This window comes from Thunnus maccoyii, chromosome 10, assembly GCF_910596095.1.
Source record: "Thunnus maccoyii chromosome 10, fThuMac1.1, whole genome shotgun sequence".
Taxonomy (NCBI): domain Eukaryota; kingdom Metazoa; phylum Chordata; class Actinopteri; order Scombriformes; family Scombridae; genus Thunnus; species Thunnus maccoyii.
The window spans coordinates 30,972,135-30,994,232 of record NC_056542.1 but is presented as its reverse complement, the minus strand read 5'-3'; the positions used below and the strand labels follow the sequence as shown (position 1 = coordinate 30,994,232).

At 40.1% G+C, this 22,098-nt stretch overlaps 1 protein-coding gene across 3 annotated transcripts in view; it reads left to right on the top strand.

Moving 5' to 3' along the window:
• Nucleotides 1-22,098, top strand: part of cdk14 (cyclin-dependent kinase 14) — a 202,693-nt gene that overhangs the window by 121,122 nt on the left and 59,473 nt on the right. For all 3 annotated transcript variants that reach the window (XM_042423787.1, XM_042423789.1, XM_042423788.1), the window contains 2 exons: nucleotides 15,507-15,570; nucleotides 21,036-21,084. In XM_042423787.1, the coding sequence (XP_042279721.1) occupies nucleotides 15,507-15,570; nucleotides 21,036-21,084 (113 nt within the window). The remainder of the gene's footprint in view (nucleotides 1-15,506; nucleotides 15,571-21,035; nucleotides 21,085-22,098) is intronic.

Sequence of the window (22,098 nt, the reverse complement as noted above, 5' to 3'; positions counted from 1 at the left end):
TGAGTCACTGATGCTGTGTGAATGTGTGTGTGTGTGTTTTCTGCAAGCAGCCGTTGCAGAAAACCTACCCTGCTGCCTACATCACTACTGCAGGATCTCCTTTCTTTCAGTCCAACTAAGTTGTTATTCAGTACTTGTGCCAAAATGAAACTTTTTTGGATACCTTAGTCTGAGGTAACAGAACAAGCCAAACCTCTCAAAGGCAGTAGTTTGTAATGTTGTCTGAACACATGCAGCCATACAGGACGTTTACTGTGATAAAATGTTTTGCAGGATAATTTTCATTCATAGTCTTGACCAGACATCTAGATTTGACCATGCTGAATGTCTGCTGACGTTTAGATGTGGTCTTAACAAAACATACTATAGGTGAACTTGGTGTCTATACTATATACTATAAGTGTCTTAAAATTGTATAGATTTGACCCTATTCTGAATGTCCACAAACAATCACAAGTGGTCTTGGATGGATGTCCAGATACTGAACTCAGACCAATCCTGTCTCCCAGACGTTTATATACTAAATTTTGCTTTTTTTTTTTCTTCTTCTTAAAAATATCTTATCTGGCAGTACAATAATAATAATAGCACTTACCGAATGCAAACTTGAAGTTAGGGCTGTAGCCAAATCAGAGCATTTGAGTCAGTTCCCTTTTAGTCCCTTCTTTCCACCCATAAATCCATTTACTGTAGATATTTTCACTCCCAGTCAAACTACAGTCCAGCAGCACACCAACAAGTCTCATGTTTTATCTGTAAGACATTTTAGTTCCTTTACTGACATGATCATCGTCTCTAATGTAAAACATCTGACTGCCACACAATCAAAGAAATAAAAAGTGTGCATCTTAATCATGGTTCAGTTATAAAATCCTAACACACTGCAGAGTGTGTCTGCATGTCTGCTGACAGCGCTGTCAGCTGAAGTGTTGATCACACTGGATGGCAGTAGAGGAAGCGGTGCCAGCGTTCTGATCTGGTTCAGAAGAAGTCTAGCATCCATCGCCAGAGCTGAGAGGGGAAAGCAGACACAAGTATGAAGAGACGGAGTGTGCTTCTGCCCTCCTTTTCCACCACTCCTCTCTCTATTTATTATATACATTTGTAAAACTTTGTTCTTCCTGAAGGCCTGTGTTGCTCTGTGCACAGCGACACAGTCTCATTTCAATGCCTCATCTGAACCAGATGAAACACAGGGATCGCAGCATAAATGCAAAACTGAAAAATCTGTAGGAGCTCCATGATGCTATTGAGTCACCATGGATCACAATCCCAAAGAAACATGACAGGAAGCTTCCTGGAGGCCCTACCTTGTACTTGACAAGTGAACAATAGTGCAGTGGCCATTAAGTGATTACATATATGTATCTCTGCATTGGATTGTAGGATGTAGGCATAAATATTTTAAAGTGATGTGGGGTCTCATGAATCCTTTAATCGCCTCATCTGCCATCCCTTCATATAATTTCATCCCCAATCTCTTAATTGAAGCAGAGCGTGGCAGGGCAGACATAATGGATTCATATTCATAGGCTGGAAGGGGTTGAATAATTAATGTCAAAAATTACAGAGATGAGAGTATGAAAGGGTTCAACTGGGGAAGAAGTCAAGTACAGAGACAAAGCATTGTCACTGCTGTTTGGCCTGTGGGCTGAAGGCTAAAGATACGCATCTAAGAATGGATGGATTTTGGATGAAAGGATGAGGAGAGTAGGAGGAAGCCCTGCAGGCAGGGGGTCTCTCACAAAGCGTGAAAAGGGAGATGAAGAAAAATGCTTCTTATTGATTGTCTTTTATGCCAGAAGGGAAAGGTGGGGCTTCCTGTAAGACGCTCCAGCCCCAGTGATCCCAGCTCCCCTCTCAGACACAAAGACTCACCATGATAGGACGAGAGAGGAGAGAGGCCCAACAGTGGGATGGCCACTGGCCAGATTTCTGATGAGGCTCAGCTGCACACTGCTTCCCTACAGAGGCTTTCCAGTTTGGTCAGAAATGTTTTTGTTTTTTTTTTTTAGTTTCTGGCGCCATCATATTGGTCCACCAGAGAATTGGATGTATGCGAATAATGTTTGCATAAATGACAACCAGAGAAAAAGAGTATGAAAGACAACACCTAAAGAATGTCAAATTCAGATTTCAAATTTAGCTTTATTGGCATGACCATAGTTCCGAACACTATTAACAAAGGAGGTTGTAAAAGTTGTGAAAGGTTTCAGATTGTAAGAAAAAATGACAATAATTATAATAGCATAATAATAATAATAGTATAACACTGAGATCTGTGATGCATGATGCAGTATCCACCCCATATACCACGATGATTTGTAGGCTTCCTTGTGTGTGAGCCTGCTGCTGATTTGATGGGCTGGAGGCATTGTAGTGGGGTCTCCATCTTTACACACAACCCAATTATAAGTTTATGTAATTGAATGATTATGATATGTAATGTATAATAGATATTGGCAGTAATTTGTAGCCCTAAACAAGAAACAACGATAAGCAAACATTAACAAACACTCACCGAACACTTTAGCCTCAGTTCTTCATGGCATGGATACTACAAGATGTTGGAAACATTCCTTTGAGATTCTTAGTCCATCTTGACATGATGGCATCACATATTTCTGCCGATTTGTCAGCTGCACATTCATGCTGTGAATCTCCAGTTCTACCACATCCAAAGGTGCTCTATTGGATCCAGATATGGTGACTGTGGAGGCCACTGAAGTACACTGAACTCACTGTCATGTTTCTTTTTAAATTGTGGCCATAAAGGAATGCCAATTCTAAGGTGTGCCAAGAAAGCATTCCCCACACCATTACACCACCACCAGCAGCCTGGACTGTTGACACAAGGCAGGTTGGGTCCATGAATTCATGCTGATGACGCCAAACTCTGACTGTACCATCTGCGTGCCTCAGCAGAAATGGAGATTCATCAGATTAGGCTACATTTTTCCAGTCTTCAACTGTCCAGTTTTGGTGAGCCTGTGCCCACTGCAGCCTCATATTTCTGTTCTTGGCTGAAAGGAGTGGAATCCGCCATAGTCCTCTGCTGTTGTAGCCCATCCGCCTGGAGGTTCGACATGTTGTGGATTCTAAGATGCTTTTCTGCTCACCACAGTTGTAAAGAGTGTTTATCTGAATTACCTGTCTGTCAGCTCCAACCAGTCTGGCCATTCTCCTCTGACCTCTCATCAACAAGGCGTTTCTGTCCGCAGAACTGCCACACAATGGATTTTTTTTTGTTTTTTGCACCATTCTGAGTAAACTGTAGAGACCCAGGAGATGAGCAGTTTCATAAATACTCAAACCAGCCTGTCAACAATGATGTTGTTGTAAACATTACCTGAAGCTTCCGACCTTTATCTGCCACCTGTACATCAGTCACATTGACTGATGTACAGGTGGTGCTAATGTGTGCTCGGTAAGTGCATAGCTTGTATGTACAGGCAAATAGGAAATATAAATGCTTAAAATACAGGGTTGTGGTATGTTTGGTATATGTACACAAGTAGTGCAGGAGTGCAAGGCAGTACAAATATCTATCTACCACAATGGCTAGTGCTCTAGATTTATGGTAGGTCATATGAAACAGTATTTTTTTTAACCTACTATTTGAGAAGTAAGCCTAGACTATCAAACCTAAACTAACCTTAGACACCACTGCTTTATATGAGAGTGAAGCACTGTACTGTAAGTTTAAACTTCAAGTTTCAGCTCTACTGAAAGATAATTATGCTCATAAAAAGCAATACTTTGAGCCAGTGCTGTAGATACATATACAGTACATATTTAAAAGTTATTACTGTATCAGGAGTCTCCATAAATGTTGACATCACATATCTCATTAATTCTCTTTGATATTCCTGCTTTTTTTCCCTGCTACTTTTATTCAAACCTACCTTTGTTTATAAGTCAAAACTATAAATATATTCCATTGCCTAGAAAATGTTGATGGGCCTTGCTATTTCTTATCCAAATCACATTCCATGTTTTGTATTAGTGTGCGTTCAGCTGTCAGTGAGAGGTAGCAAAGACAGATGAATATGGAAATGTGGAGGTATGCGGCTTGGCAAGGCGACGTGTGATCACAAAACTAGCCTACCTGTCAGAGTTAGCCTGATGTTGACATTTCCATCCACCCTGCTTGCTCTGCAGCCTGTCTGTCTGCTGCCGGGCTGTCAGATGGGTCAGAGTTTGGATGCACAGCCTCAGCGGTTCATGTGAAGGGCACCATCAATGAATTATGCAGAGTCAGAAGCATCTTAAAGGCCATGTTGTTTGAAGAGAGGAAAAGAAAGGTCAGCTTCCATCACAGTTTGAGAGGCACCCTGCCAGGAGTTGAGTCGGCACATTGAACACAACGTCCGCAGAGCTGGAATGTCACTGGATGGCCCCGGAGTTTTTCCCCCTGTTAGCCAGCACTTCAGTGTAACGGGGTGTGTACATTGTTGCTGAAAAACTCTTGCCTTGCATGTGCTGCTGTCTTGGGGGCAGTGTTAAGAGTGTGTGAAAGCTTGGTTAGCAGCAAAAAGTAACTACTTCTGGAAGTTTTGTAACATTTCATCATCTGTTCTGATTACCAGGCAAACTGACTTTTGCACAGACCCACAGACCACCATGTGATCTTTGCTAAAAGAAGTCAGATACAGAGACTCAGTAAGCTGAAGATAACAGCATTGTATAGACTGATTCAGAAACATACCTTTTTAATTAATCCATCATCTTTAATCACAGGACAGACAGTAGGCTTCAGGCTATAGCTGCGCTCACAAAAGTCAATTGAAATTCAACAAATATAAGTTAATTCAAGATTCAGTGCAGCACACCGCATGCATCAGTGCAGGACAGTTTCCTGAGATTTCTCCTCGATTAATCCACCCTGCAGACTAGTGTGAAAGGATAATGCAGTTCATTCCATTTGGGTCTCATATCAAACTTTTGGCCATCATTCCTGTTAGTTAAGACAGAACTGTACTCACTAAGTTAACTGTTGAGTAAGCTAACTGAGATCTCTGAGTGAGGTGACAAGTAAGATTCAGTCAGACAACCAGACAGGTTGTAAATAAACCCCCAGGTTAGTCAAACTTATTGAGAGGAAAAAATGAAGTGGTAGCCAATCTCTAAACCGTTGGTCTGTTTCCAACGTGTCTGATCGTGTTCGTGTTCCACGTTGGACCTCACTGTAGAGATGTTGCCATGTTAACAGAATTTTGAAATAGAAAACTTACAAAAATAAGACTGGAATTGTCCTTAAGCAAGAGCAGACAGTGGAATCATTCTTTTCACTCCAGCTACTTTGGCATTTTTCTTGATCAATAATAAACAGGTACAGCAGTCGCTGTAGGAAATATAAACATGCAGGGATATGAAACGCTTTTTATGGTCAACACTTTCAAAATCTGTTCATAATAATTACCTGACAGTGTGGCAGGGTGATTTTAATATTACTATTATTATGCTGTTTCCCCCTCCCTGCTGTTAATTACATCTGCAAATACTTTGTATCTTTCAGCGCAGTCATTAGCTCTCTGATCTTTAATGTCCTGTCCTGTTAGACACCTTTTGTTTTAAACTATTTGTACATCCCTGTTTTTAAATGTATCAGCTCTGTGTGCAATCAGATTTTTGTTGGGTGTATCTGTAGGAAGAATCTGAAAAGTTTGTGGGGGTTTTTTGGGGTTTTTTTGTTATTTGGACACAAACCCATTAACACCAACATTTTTCTTTACAAACCTCTCGTCCTCACTAATGTGTCCATTAACAATTAAACACTGAATTAGGCTTCTGTGGCCAATAAATAAATGAAAAAAAATCCTCTGGCTGATTTTCTGTTCTGTACTTGTTTGTTAAACCAGATATTATTCACCAGGCCAATTCCCCTCTTCTACCCCGCCTCCACACTGTTATTATCCTTGACAGCATTAAGGCTGTGCCATTTCCTTGGCTTATCTCTGCCCCTACAGCTCTCTATGTACACGTCTGCGTGAGCAAGGCGTTAATACACACTTTTATTTATACAAAGTGTCTGTTTCTGATGAAGGCCGGCGTCTTTAGTAATGAAGCAGCCGTGGTTCTCCGCAGACATGCGGTGTGTATGTTCATGGCTGCACTTTACTTTAGATAGGTGTTAAAGTGGTTGTGTCTTTCTATACCTACCTCTCCATCTTACACACACAAACAAAGACACACTCTCTCTGGGAATGTCTGTGTGAATTAAAGTTGTGGGCGATGAGGCCAGGTTCACTCTAGCTGGTTAACTAGCTGTCACCACACAAAAGATTACATCCACTGGAGGAACTGTATGAATATGGACAGGTCTATCTGCAGGAAATAACCTGTCAGTGCGTGCGTGCGTGTGTGTGTGTGCGCGTGTGTGTGTGTGTAACTGAAAAGACAACGAGCTGCCTCTTTATATTAATGTGAGTGAAAAACGTGTCGGTGAAATATGAACCCTGTCAATCTGACAGCCATGGATAATGTGATAGCTTATATTTCTGTACATGAGACTAGTTATTTACATGCAAGCATTGTTTGTGTTTACATGATCATAATAATCTTATTATGGTCATTAATCAGAGTAAAGCATTAGTGCAATTAAGATATTTATATGTTGCTTATAGGACGGCTGCATTAATATTCTTGTTGCCTTGCTGTACAGCAGATGAATGGCTATAGACGCTGCTTCCACATTACAATGTCACAGTTTCCCTGCAGTTTAAATACCATAAACCCAAACTTCCTGTCATGATGCTATCATATACAGCAATCTTTGGCTATCTTTGAGCAGGTATTTTAATTAAACTGTGCTGGTTTTTTATGGTAGCTTTAATAGAGCATGCACAAAAACGTAGAGCTATGCGAGGTTGCTAGGCAACCAGGGCAGACTTCAGGAAGCTACTGCGTCCAGCACATAACTCTCCCATAAAACCACAGCATGTCAGTTTAACACACAGTTTTTCTACAGATTTGAAAAGTAAGATATAAGGTGTTAGAGGGTTATTGTTAGGCAGATTTTTTTTGAGCCATTGGACAGAGCCAGACTAGCTGTTGTCCTGTTTCCAGTCTTTGAGTTAAGCTAAGCTAAGCTAATCGGCTGCTCATATTTACCGTACAGACATGAGAGTGGTATCAATCTAAACATTTAACTCTTGACAATAAGCATATTTTTCATCTGTCATTCATCCTGTACGGTTCCACAGGTGTTGTTCTGATGTTGTACGACACCTATGTATTTTTGAAATTGTCTTCAATAGAGCCCGACCCAAACATGATTTTCAAGATATTTTAGAGTTTAAAAAATCAAATAATGCACAAAAGCATAACATAAATTAACGTTTTTGATAAGTATCAGTTACATTTCGTTACTGAAGAGATCTGACCAACATGTGTACTGAGGGACATTATACAGCTGACAAATCAACTTGTTTTGGGGTTAGTTCACAAAATGTGTTCCCTCCTTTGCTTGTATCCTTTTTATCTTCTTTTCTCAGTCAGTACTGAAATAATCCGTTGCCTCCATCACTGGAGCCAGGTGTGAGTTCATGACATGATAGTTATGTGTAGTCGATCTGAGTCCAACATAATGTATCATCGCGTATATCAAGTTGGCTGTTCATATTAAGAATAGTTGCACAAGCTGTCCTCACTGGGAAAAAAAATATATATTATTCACTCTAAACTACAATGATACAAGAGGTTTCTGTGTAAAAGTGTGTGTATGATGCTTAAAGTTACATACCAGTATAAGAACCCATTGAGAAGCCAAGTGTATTCCTGCTATGAGCAGTAAGCCGGTGCACATGCGAGCTTATCTACCCTCAGGAGAAAGCGAGAGGCGGCTGGGGAGATAAATAATGCTATTTCACCAACAGCCGCTGCGTCTGTGACAGGAGCATCCATCTGCTGAAACCCAGACAGGATAGTCAGGGCTTACTGAACACATTCCACCCACTCGCAGTGGGAGACAACTGATCCACTTGGCTCTGGTTCTGATCCGTTTGACCCCTGCCTGGAGGTGACCCCAATCTGCTTGGCTGTGAAGCGAGGTTGGAGAGCAGTGCATGGTGGGACTGGGGGCGGGGGGGGGGTTGGAGCAAAGGAGGAGATGAAGGCCAGGGTCAATGCTAGGACAAAGACAAAGAGTGGAGGTAGGAATGTGGATGAGGCGGGGGCGGGATACAGCTGGAACTGGGGTCAGTACTGGTACTTATGTTTGGATTAAGGGATGGATCTGTGAGGGAACAAATGCAACTCACACAAACTTGCACCTCAAACAAACTGCCAGTGTTTTTAAAAAATAATAGCAGAAAAAACACAGATGTAAATAATAACATTAACATATGCTGCATTCCATTTATGTTTTTCATCTCCATGGTATTTCTGTGCATGATGCCTCACTATCATGGCTGACTGGAGCAGTTAAAATGCAACAGAGCCATTGTTCATTAATATGATGAGTTACACCTGTGCTTTTCCTGCAATGACAAGTCAAAATATCTGCCACGAAAAAAATGTCACCATTTTCGCTTTCTCACTGCATTTGTGACTTCTTAATCACAGGTGTGAGTAGAAAGTTAAATAATACATAAATAACTAATGACTTAATGCCATGACAAAGGTTACTCAACTTCTCCACTGTAGCGTTATAAGTTTACAGTTTAAAGTAGAATTCCACTGATTTTTACACATGAAGTTGAGTTTACTAGTTATTCAGTCCTACTAACAACACACCACTTTGTCAAGTCTGACAAAAAAACCCTGATGATGTCATCAAGCACACGCTTGAGTTTACACTGTTAGAAATGTGGAGTCAATTTTGACCATTCTTTTTTAATCTAAATCTTGTGAGACCACAAACTCTATGGAAGTGCATTACTAAAACACTGGAGAAACATTTTAACTTGAAATTCCAAAACACTTTTTATTATTTTTAGGGTAATGTAAATCACCTAAGTTTTTATTTTGGGTAGCCAAACTAGATTGGACCTCAGACGGTCATTTCCTATTTGCATTAGGCTAAAGGATTGATGTCATTATTTGTTTTAACATAGCTGTGTGTCCTTACTTCTTTTTGTTTGTTTGTTTTAGTCACATTTTCAATTTGTAGATAAAAAAACCTGAAATATCACAAACCTTTTTATGCTTAGCTGAGGAGGTAACGTTGGTACATCAATAACAGCAAAATGAGACAAAGTGCAATGGAAACAGACTTAGTGAATAAATCATGACATACTTGAAGCATGGGACATAAACATCCACTGAAGAGACGGAAACATCAGATATGTGTGGAGCGATGAGGACACAGTAATGTTCCTCAAATGAATACATGAAACAAACATAAATACCATATTTCCATCATGTTCCACAGTATTTTTCATCAGTTGAGCTTTGACTGAAATAATCTGTTGTTTTAATGACATCCTCTTGTTGTGCCCTCTCCATGACCAACCCCTAATACACATATAATGACAATTGATGGGAATATGCATTAATTCAAATTCTCTTGTGGAATTAGTGTGTATCACATTGATTGTAATGTACTCCTCATGTCAGTTGTCTATTAATGAGAGTGTCTGATCTGCTTTCAGGGCAATGACTAGTCAAATCTCTCTGATGTCTTCATTCTCTCCCTGGCAGCATAAATATAATTAAGTGTTCCTTTGCGAAGGTCAGACATACTGTTTGTGTCTGGCTGGGTGGGTGGTCTGTAACTTAGCTGGTGGGGGGGGGGGTAAGAGTATGTATGTCCAGGAGAATGTGCATGCAGAACTCAAGGTCATGGCCTGTGACCTTTTAGGAATTCCTCCGTGGCATGACTCTCTCTCTCTCTGTCACTCTGATCTGTCATTCTCTCCATACACTCACACGTGTTCAGAGATGGACCCAGCCCCTGCCCTCTCTGATGGATCGGCATGTCCTCTTTCTTTCAACATGCTGTTTCACATGTCCATTTCTATGTCTGTTTGGGGGTTTGGAATTCACTGTCACTGCAGAAGAACCACTCTCTTAAGTCTCCAGACCAGCCAATCAGTGTCAGCACAGACACACTAAGCCACAAAAACAGTGAAAAGTATGCCTAAGACCCTTTAATCAATCCAATCTGTTTGAAGGCATATAATTATAGCCATTAGGATATGATGTGGGATAATGTGTAATTTAAGCCACAAACACACTCCTACAGTACTACTGCTTACCTCAGTCAAATAGCTAGTCTGATATTAACATAATAGCTGTGGTATAATACCTAACCAATGAAATGTTTGTGACAAAACCTGGAGGGATTACAGCATGTATTTTGCTATTGTGTTCCCTTTTTTTCCCTAAAAATAATGATTGGCCCAAGGGTGTGTTTTAATTAACAAGATGACAAATTATATGGTTCATCCATCACATGTGGCATCTCATACACCAGGGATTACTGCCTCCCATCACTGTATTCCATGTCACCATTTGAAAGATTTTAGTCATTTACAGCTTGCTACTGATGAAAACAATGCAGTCAGAAAGTAGTAGGCACATAGTGACACATGGCGCTGTACTCCAGCACATTATACTTGAAATTATAAAGTGATATTAAGTTCAAGTGCTGACTCCCTTATATAATTTAGGGTGTTTAAATTCATCTTGGATGAACACTGTAGGAATTTATTAGTGAAACACCATGTTCAGACCAACATTGCATTTAAAAATGCAGCCCTCTCATTAATTTCAGTGAGTCAGCACAGTCGGGGTCCCCTCCATAACCCTAACTTGACACACAGAGTGTTGTTGCAATACAGTGTAATATGACTGTGTTGGCCAATCACATGCAAGATTATCAAGACACAGGGAGGAGTGACTTTAATAAGTTCATGACAATTTTACTTGTATTTGTAAATGTTGCCTTTTATTGCAGGCTAATGATGAAATCTCATGAACAGGTGGCATTCATCAGGCTGAAAGAAATGATTTATGGCAAGTTTGTGAAGTTAAGAGAGTTTGTTGATTCCAACTTGGAACAATCATACGAGTAAACCTCACAGAGAAAAGTCTGAGGTTTAGAGGAACAACACAGAAATGTTCTTGCGTGAGTCCCATTATTTCATTTAAAATCCAATCTGCTGGAGTAAAGAGCCAAATACATAATAATACATCACTGTCCTAGAACTCTGTGAATACACTGTATTTGCCATGATTCCTGTTGTTTTGCCTCTTGACCTCTTTCTTGGGTGATAAAACCGAGGAGCTCAACGTGAGCCGGCCTGACTTCCGCTGTCCGGGTGTGGGGTGATGCTTCAGCTCTTTTCCTAGACCCCCAGCTGTACTGTTATGACTCCTCTTGCTCCTCTGATGTTCCTCATAAAGACCCTGACATTCACACCCAGCGCTCCCTGTCCTCACTTCAAAGGCCGCTGAACTCTTCCATCAATAATGCAGGCTGATTTCAGCTTTGTAGACCAGATTGAGATCCACTCACATGCTCCCCTCATTCCTCCCCATCACTCTGCAATACTCCCACAACCTTTCCTCCTCATCCATAACTCATCCTGCCCACCCCTGTCTGCAAGAAACTCTTCTATCTTGTCTGCTGCCTTGTCATGATCCTGCTCGTCCAAACTTGAAGGTGAAACACTGACAGAGGGCCACTCTCCATTTACTTTTCCCGTCCTCTTTTCACCTCTGTAACAGCAGATGTTCTGACAGCTTAGTCTTAGTATGAAAGTACTTCTGCTATTATACATCACACAGACCACCAGATTTGGCCATCACCTTTATTGCTCCGGGCGTGTTGATGGTAGAGAAGTGTCAGGTATTCAAAGAGGGAAACCCACGTTAAATATAATTGGCAGAGAACATAAACACACAAAAAGGCTGAAGGCAGCTGTCATGAGGTGACCGCTGACCACTGTAACATTGAGGGAAATGTTTCAGCCTTGAAAATCTGCGTGAAATCTACAGATGTGCTGCTTACAAGAATAGTCTTCAAAGTAACGAGGTACAGTCACATCAAGACCTACTTAACTAACTTTGCTGTAGCTGAAATTGTTGCATTCAGTGTTTTTTTGCTTGTCCTGCAGGGCTTTCTGCATATTGAAGTTAATTTTAGCATCACGGCACAACACTTGTTATGTCCGCCAGGTGTTAGCCTGGAGGGGATCATGTGTTTGATTGTGTGTGTGTGTCTGTGTATCTGTTTGCAGCTCATCTCGCATACTACTGGACCCATCAGCCTAATATTTTTTGTGCACATTTATGACTGTATGCTCAAGGACCTCTCACGGTTGCGGTGATTTCAAATTTTTGAAAAAACTGTTGAAAAAGCCCATCATAAAACTTATAATTTTGGCCTCTTCTTCTTCTTTGTTGTTTATTGGCGTTGGCACACAGCTTTTAAGCGCATTATCACCACCTACTGGATTTTATCAGTTCCACACTGTTAACTATTTCCAGTATTCACCCCAAATGCTCCCATTCATATTGTCTATTCTATAACCCAGACCCAGTTGCCTGAGGTTGTGCAAATCCCTCCCTCAGTGTTACATCCAGCTCCTCTCCAGAAATGTCCACAACATTCAAGAATCTCCTGGCAGCGTCCAACACCATCTTAATCCTTTGTGACTTCCCCATGTATTTCAACAGCACAACTGACGACCATGGCAATGAACGCCAAAAAGCCTTTCTTGTCCATGCAGATATTTTGTTCAACTCCATTCCTTTTCTGCTCCGGTTCCTTTTGTACTGCCACCATCTCATTGGTTCTTTCCACCCTATTAACAGCTTTGGCATAAGACAAACCCATTTCTGCTCTGATTTTATTCACTTTAACTTCTTTAATCCTTTTTTGGACATTGTGCTGACCCAGCATGGTGCTTTCCCTCACAATGCAGGCACTTTGCTTGCTCTTTACACTCCTCCATTTCGCAGTTGTCCTTCCTACATCTTCTGACTCCTCTACACACTGCAGCAACTTGTCCGTACTCCTGACAGCAGAAACATCTGCGAGGAGCCCTCTCATATGGCCTCTCCTTGTAGCTCACATAATCCAGGCACACTCTCTCCAGAACTTCTCCTTTAAAGGTAAACATATCGGCTTACTGTCCTGTTTTTTCCCCTTCTCTGAATCTTTTCATTCTTCTTGCTTCTAACACACCTTCAACATCCTCAAACGACTCTACTGACAGTGGGACTCCGCTAATGACTCCTTTCTCCATCACCTCTGGTCTAAGTCTGAAACATTCCACACAACTATGATCTTTATATGTACTGATATTCAGGGCTTTTAATCCCTGACGTTTAGATACACAGTCAATTATGACCATCCCACTTCTAGTTATCCTGCTCCGACTTTTCCTTCAACAAACTTTCCCACCTCACTTGGATTCTTGAAAATGCCATCCATTCTCATTGCCGCTGCCATCCCGACCAGATATGACCCCTTTTTCCTCAATTGCTCACTGGAATCACCTGAAATACAAAATTATAGGTCAATAACTTGCTCAGGTTTAGACTGACCCCTCCCTTTTCGAAGACTATCATGTACATGCCAAATTCTGTGTCACTCTGAGTTGTGGTTCTTGAAAAAAAAGGCTTTTTAAACAAACGTTTAACCAGCAACATTTCAGTTAAGTTAAATCTTGATCTGGTCAGAAATATTTCTATCCTAGCACACATGAGTCATACACAGTGAAAAAGAGGGAGAGTATGCATCATGTGGCAAAGCTGCATGGTGACATTGTTGCCCGGTTAGGGAAAACATTTCAATACTATACCTCCCATATAATCTCAGTTTTGTCTTTTGCCATTACCGCCATATTATTGTCTTTATAACCAATCAGTGATGACTCTAGTAGGTAGGAGCTTTGATAAAGAGAAACAGTGGTAATGACTCCCAACTGTTAAACAGCGACTGAATCCCCTCGACACTAATGCAGTCATCTGAGCCCTTTATCAGGGTTGGCTTAATGTTAAATCTGTAATCACTCCAAAGTCATGTGTTAAAATATTTAATAATATTCTGTCAGAACTGAAATATTGCTGCTAAAACACAAATCAAAAAGAGAACATCGGGACTTTTTTTTAAGTGAAGTTCAATAGCTGAGCTTACATGAAACTCTTTGTCCTGTTTCTCTTATCGAAGCACCCTCTGACGTCTGCCTCGTGGTGCTTTACTGCCCTCTGCTGGTGCTTTTTGCTATTACATCATATATACAGAGCAGCAGAAAATAAACAAGCCTCTGACCTTTTGTGATGTCCTCTGGTTTCCATTAGACTTCAGTAATGGATTCACTAATGCCCCTTTAACCACACAACCCATCCTCCTTTGCGTTTGTGCGACTTTGGATTCATTTTTGAGCGAGTCAGTTTTGTATGAGTAACTTAAGTAACATACTTCTCAAGTCAACAGGAGTGGTGTTATCTTGTCAGCTGTTTAATTCATGGTCACAGATGGAATTAAGACAAATGTGAAGGAGACCAGTAGCAGATCAGTGTCCTGGGTACTCTGCTATGGAAACATACCCTGTTATTCCTTCAACCTCTGCTTTCATTCTTCTTTTTCTTTGTCTACCAGCTGTGCCAACTAGAGCAATCTGAAACAGATTTATCCCAGTGATCCAACAACACACCTCCGCCCACTGTTTGCATGCATTGCACAGAAACAGGCAGTATAAATCCAACCATTCCTTGAGCAGCTACTCTATTGTAGTGTGTGTTGCACAGATCAGAGACAACTGAAAATCTGGAAACTATTATGCTGCTTAGCTGTGATGGATCATGTCGAAGGCATGTCCGCTGCTCTGCGTTTTGTCATCATAAACCCAGGCTATGTGCGTGAGAACTTAGCCAGCCTTTCCATAAAAGATAGACCTATCATGACTATTGCACAAGCGATGGGATGCCTTTGTGCCGGTATTTCAAGTTTGCCATACAGCCAATCATGGCGTCAAGTCTCTCTATCTCTCTCACACTACTACATGCATACTACTACTACTACTGTGATTAGGCAACAGTTGTAGTCTATAATAATTCATATTTGCTATTTAGTTTGCTTGTTGGTCAACCTCTGATAGACACTAACTAGTGCTCACAACATTATACAAAGATTTACTAACTTATAAAATGATAATTGAAGTGTTTTGAATGCTGACATAATGCAGCAAGGATTTTTTGTTCTATATTTGACAAAAAAGTATTACAAATGTTATAGTTGTCTTTATTTTTGTGTATGCAAGTCTTGAAATTATATAAAATATGATAGAAGTACAGAAGCGGCTATGACTGTGATTAATTTATTCTTGATGTTTTCTTTTGATAATTGTCTCCTTCTTCTGTGGTTATCGCTATCATTTGTTTATACCCTTTATGTGTTAGCTTCTCATGCTAACTAGCTCAATATTTGTTTCCACTAAACAATAAAGTCATGTACAAGAGAAATTGGGTTCATGGAAACTGTTTGAGGTTATCACAAAAAACTTTGTTTCCTTGCTTCATTCTCTTCTCCATTTTTTGGTGTTTTATTTCAGGTCCTCGGCACCCCATCTGAGGATTCCTGGCCTGGTGTTAACTCCTTGCCTCACTTCAAACCAGGTGAGACCTGTCATGTCATAGAGTAATAACCTATTGTGACTACATTCATGCTGTAAACCCTCACTAACTTATTACTGCATCTTTAATCCTCACTAAACCTAATCATAATGAGCCTTGACCAAAGTAAAGAACATAGTGTAGGTATGTTATCATGAAGCCGTCTTTGGTGAACATACTGAATAGATAGCTTGGACTCTACTGACATTCTGAATGTACAATATTAGCCTGGAGCCTATTTTTACTCAACATAGTATATACTAAAGTGTTATGGGGCCTATTGTTACTGAACATAATGTACGCTAAATGATTAGCTTTGGGCTTAATATTACTCATCATTCTGTATGATAACATTACAGTGTTAGCATGGAGACATTTATTGGTCAACATAGTGCATGATAAAATGCCTGGAGCATTATCACTCAACATAAACTCTGAGCTAACACTTTATCATACACAACCATGGAGCCTGTTTGGATGCTGTTGAGTTTTCATGTCATCATTCAATGTCATTTTATCAGTAGAGGAATTGGTAAATACTGTATATGTCATATGAGATGGTTTTCCTTTGTAGCCTATAATATTTGAACATTAGTGTAAAAATAGCTGCTCTAGAAACAACTATATTGTTTTTTAGATAGATAGATTTTTAGGAGCCAATACCAACACAGTGTTAAAACTGAACACCAGAGATAACACTTCAGCGTACACAATGTTGAATGACAGCAGATTTCATCCTAACACTTCAGCCTACACGATGTTGAATGATAGCAGGTTTCATCCTAACACTACAGCCTACACAATGTTGAATGATAGCAGGTTTCATGCTAACACTTAAGCCTACACAATGTTGAATGATGGCAGGTTTCATGCTAACACTTCAGCCTACACCAAGTAGAATGACAGCAGGTTTCATTCCAACATTTCAGCCTACATAATGTTGAATGACAGCAGGTTTCATACTAACACTTAAGCCTACACAATGTTGAATAACAGCAGGTTTCATGCTAACATTACAGCCTACACAATGTTGAATGACAGCAGGTTTCATACTAATACTTAAGCCTACACAATGTTGAATGACAGCAGGTTTCATGCTAACACTACAGCCTACACAATGTTGAATGATAGCAGGTTTCATGCTAACCCCACAGCCTACACAATGTTGAATTATAGCAGGTTTCATGCTTACCCCACAGCCTACACAATGTTGAATGATAGCAGGTTTCATGCTAACATTTCAGCCTACGCATTGATGAATGACTGTAGGTTTCATGCTAACACTTTAGCATACACAATTTTTTAGTGGAGCTATAGAATCTACTGTCACTCAACATGTTTACACCAGAGCCAATCATGGATGTATAATAGGAACGGAGCCAATGATCTACCAGGTATACTCTGCTCTCAAACATGACTGTCAAAATGAACCAATGGGACGATCTACCAAAAGCTGAGTGTATGCAGCAGGAGCAGGAGGAGTGGGGGTGGCAGCTCTGGCAGGGCAGCCGTGCCCTCTGGGAGCTCATTAGGGCTTTTTAGAGGGAACATGAATAGAGGGACTGCAGATTAGTGTTAGCTGATGGAGGGAAGAAGAGCTGGAGTGGAGGAGAGGGGACAGGCAAGGATGGGCATAAAGAGGGTTAGAGTGATGGTGCGGGGCAGTGAGGCATCACAAAGCTATGTGACCCAGCCTCCTATCTCCAGTGGCCAATTAGGGACCAACCGGGGTGACTCTCATGGTCACGCACACACACACATATACACACAACACATACAAATGTAATCTCTCATCCTGTGGCCATGGTGACAGTTGGCTCTTGTTAGCCTCTCATACAGTGTTGAACAGCTGTGCAAGCTGTCTGAGCCACACAACCACACACACACACACACACACACACACTCCTCCTGTCCAGCCTCAGAGCATTGCATCTGTCCACGTGACGTCTGCAGTTGTTATGTTATCATGGTTTCTCTTTTAATAAATCAGGAAGAATGAGATGTTAGCAGAGATGATCTGGTAAAACCTAACCGCATGGTGGTGTTCATAAAGCATCATCAAGCCTCAGAGTGCACAATAATTATATCATACTCTGACTGTAATAGTCATCACAGGCACATTATGATTGATTATAATCAGAGACTGTCATAGTTGTGGGGTTGAAATCTGTGAAAGTAGATGTGACATGATGATTATTTTGTAGGAAAAAAATATCTCCGGATGCAATGGGATTATAATCTGCAGGCAATGCATTAAAATTAACTTTTAAGTGTATGAATAACCAAATTCAAAGACAACAAAACCAAAGTACTATACAGTATATGTCAGGTGTTTTATTTCTTTACATGATGTTTAAGGTTTAATAAGATACATTGACCTAAAGACCATTCTTCTTAAAATTCTGCACCATATTTCTTGTAGTTCCAGTTTCATGGACTTTGAAGTAAATCAAATTAATTAAAATAATTTAGAGGGAGTCTGATTTTTGTGAATCGTGTGTATAACACACACCTTTTATTTACTTCTAATAGAGCTACAGTTAGGACAAAAGACAGAGGATGTTCAGTTCAATGTCAGTGTTACAAAAGAAATAGACGACTAGATTATTAGATGGATATTATTTTGTATATATCTATAATCCTTTAATTACTGTAAAGGTCTATTACTGTAATCTGGGAACTTGTTGAATCCATATCCTTAATAAGTTCTTTGCAATATCCTAATATTTATTGTCTCAAAAAATAAGAGCAGTTTTGTCCAGTTTGATAATAAAATCCCAGACACTCCAGAGGCTGCAGTGAGCAGCAGATGGCAGTGTTGTGTCAGTCTGGAAACCTTCCCGCTGACTGTGGAGAAGTTTCCACAGCAGCACTGATCTCCTCTGAGCTGACTGTTATCTGCACACTTTTCCAAAACACAGTGACTGTATCGCTCCTCTGGTTATGATTCATCACATTTTCACGATTACCTCTAAATGCACACCACTTTCCATCGTTTTTCATCCCAGCATTTGCAATACATGACTTAACTTTGGATTTCAGACTTGAAAGTGTGGCTTGACCTCAGAGTGGAGGCGCCACTTTTTTTTCCCTTTTTTTAAAAAAACGTTTTTGTGGTTATGAAAAGGTTCCACAGATACTTCCTCGCTTCCAGTCATATCTCGCTTTAGCTCTTTCCCTCCACTTTTGTTCTTACATCTCAGCTCAGGTTTACTGATGGATCTGTGCATTAAAATCTGATGATCATGTAAGTTTCCTGTTTTTTCTTTGTTTATTAGGTTTTTTATTGAACAGAAGTCAGAGTAGTATGCAGACAAAAATAAAATAAACTACAACCTAACACACAGTACCAGAGCAATTGTCTTCTCTGGTTAAAAAATAACAGGGAAAATAGAGGAAAACATTTTGTATTTCATTTCTTTTGGTATGCAAGTTTAGAGAATTCAATAAAATTTGAATTATGTTTTAAGATTGTTTTTTCAATGAAGGAAATTACATTTGTGAAGTCCAGCAGTTTTCTGTTGTTGTTGTTGTTTTCAAAATGGCAGAAGCTGTTCTTAGTAGTTTGGGTGATATATAATGATTAGTGAAAGCCTTTCCTGTCAGATCCATTTAGAAGTTAGCAGCAATACAGTAGTCCACAAACACATGATTTACGCAACATCACTATTACAAAAAGAATACAATACTTCAATATCTCCAAATCTTAAAATGTAACAGAAATATTTCATCTGACAGACATATTATGGAATTTTTAAATGTATATATCTCTTGTTTTATTCAATATCTCAAATCTAAATAGTAAGAGCCATGCCTATCATCTCATCATTTCCTCTTCCTCTTACCTCCACACCCTCCCACTGTCTATTTCTGGGTAGTGCGGCTGGCAGCCTTCACCTCTGGCACCCAGGGAGTTGTGGCCAGTTCAGGCCAGCCCTGGCACTGAACTGGCTGACTGGACCCACTGTTGGCTAGCTGGCAGGCTGAGGGGCCGCTAAAAGACAGTTGGGTGGTTGGCCATAGGATTAGGCTGGCAGTGTGGGAGGTGGACTAGCTTGCTGGGTGGCTGGCTAGCTTGCTTGGTAGCTGGTCGGCTGGCAGCCGCAGCCTGACTGTGTGTCCACATGGCAGTTTTGGCCGAGATTAAGAGAACAGTGCAGAACCTCACACCCTCACAGCATAATAAACATAGCTGTGGAAATATGGAGACTGTCTCACCAAACTCCTCTTAAAAATATGACAATTTAATGTGGTCTGGCTTTGCAGCAGAGCTACATAGTTCATGCAGTATTACTCAAGAACATTTCTGAATTGATGTGAGCCACTCCTCGATCTGGCTCACTAATATAAACTAATATACAAAGCAGCTCTTTGCAATAAAATTCCAACTATTTGAATTGGTTTGTCTGGTTGTCCAATAGACATCTTTAAAAATAATTGTGGTAGACACAGCCAATAATAGACTTTTATCAAAGCAGACCTTTTGGTATGTCATGGCAGGAAAAGCACAGGTGTAAATAATTACATTAATAATGCCTGCATCCCATTAAGATGATCCAGCACACTAACTTTCTCACACTTAAATGGAACACAACATCGTTAGTGTTATTAGTCACGCCTCTGCTGCTCCTTCCACAGCAAGTCAAAATGCCTTTTGTACAAATCACATAGAAGCTACACATTTATATTTTACTTATAGGTGACAGATCTGTTTTTCAACTTGTCACAAGAGTTGTTTTTGTTTATCAGCCATTTGTGGGGTTGAGGTTGATTATATTATCTTGTATTTAATGGAAAACACATCTGTAGTTGAGTTCACACAGTCCACAATCCTTTGGACATGTAGTGATTCCTTTTATTTTTGTATAAATAAGTACAAATTTCTAGTGTGATCAGGTTCTGGTGTGTGGTAGGACACACTCAGTGAAATAAAAAGGTCTTGGTTGTTGTCAGACTGACAGTGATTCCTAATAACAGCCAGTATTCAATGGCAGAGTGTTAAATGGTAGTAAGGATTACTTGTACTATTATACCTTACAGGTGAAATTCAGCAACTGAGTGATGTCATACTCACTACTCTGCTGTTGAGTTTCTCTTTTTAGCAGAAATACTATTTAAAACACTATTTAAGAACTTTGTGCAGGAAGTTATTTACATCAACAGCAAATTAAAAAAGGAACAGAAAGCAGACGCTTATTAAACTATGATAAGATTTACTTATAAAACAATGGTCTGAAAGGTGCAGTTGATGTACAGTTTACAGCATGTTATGTATCTTTGCTAAACTGATTTTTCGGTGGACTTGAGCATGATTCGCTGCTGCATTTAGGAGTTCTGTTTGAAGATATTTTAGAACAGTTGCAGCATGTGAGTAACTTTAATGTGCTAAGATAAATGCACATGAACCAGATGGCAGGTCCGAGTTCAATGATTTAATTGTTTGTTTGTTTGTTCTGTCCTCATTACAGACCGCTTTACAGTGTACAGCGCTAAGAAGCTGAGACAAGCATGGAATAAGTAAGTGGACTGTTCATCTTTCTCTCTCTCTGTCTGTGTGTGTGTGTGTGTGCGTGTGCGTGTGTGGAGTATAGTCTTATGTCATAGGGTGTTGTAGCTGATGGGCACACTATTATCCTTGTTCATGTCTTTAAAGGCGTATTTCCATTGGCAGCTCACACACTCTTTACACATTTTCTGTAACTCACACGCTCTTCCTCTGTAGTTGCCACCCTTCCTGCAGCGTACACAAGTGTGATTGTGCTCTTGTGCAATAGATATATATGGCTGGAAAAGGGCATGGTGCCACAGTCTGGGCTTCTCCCAGATATGTGCCACTGCTTGCCTCAGGCATACATCTGGAGGGGAGAACACAGAGGGCAAAGAGGACTTCTTCTCTTTTCCACAGGGAATTTTAAAGCAGCACTAGGCAAGTGATTTATGTAAAACTCCAGCTGTCTAATCACCTGAAATCACAATGTATAGCAGCGACAGCCAAGATCTAGCGCCACTAACTAAAGCCCTCATCACACAGCACTGTTAATACCTGGGTTCCTCCTGTGATTTATAATAATTACATAGGTCATCTGTTTTCTTAATCCTAGCAGAATCCGCCTGCCTGTAATCTGCAAATACTGCAAATTACTAACCATAATGTGCCAAACAACAGACATCCAATAATTCTACTTTTGTAGGAATCAGCATCTCAATAATTTGAGGTTGTATTCTGTTTTTTACCCTGGGTCAAGAATAGTGGAGCCTGCAGTGGAAATAATTCATGAGAGTTTTGATAACATTTTGGATGTAATACTTCCAACAATCCTTTGGTTTTGACCATTTCTCCTGAGAAAATGCATTAGCTCTGATTACATTAGCCTAGCCTAACAGTAAAGATGTGTTCAGGCTCATGACTTTTCTCTTCACATTACTAATTGCAAGTTTCAGTGTAACTCATTTACACATTGCTAAGGGATTTACCAGCCAAGGAATTTCTTAAATTTGAGTGGTACAATCTGTTATTAAATCACCGATGTA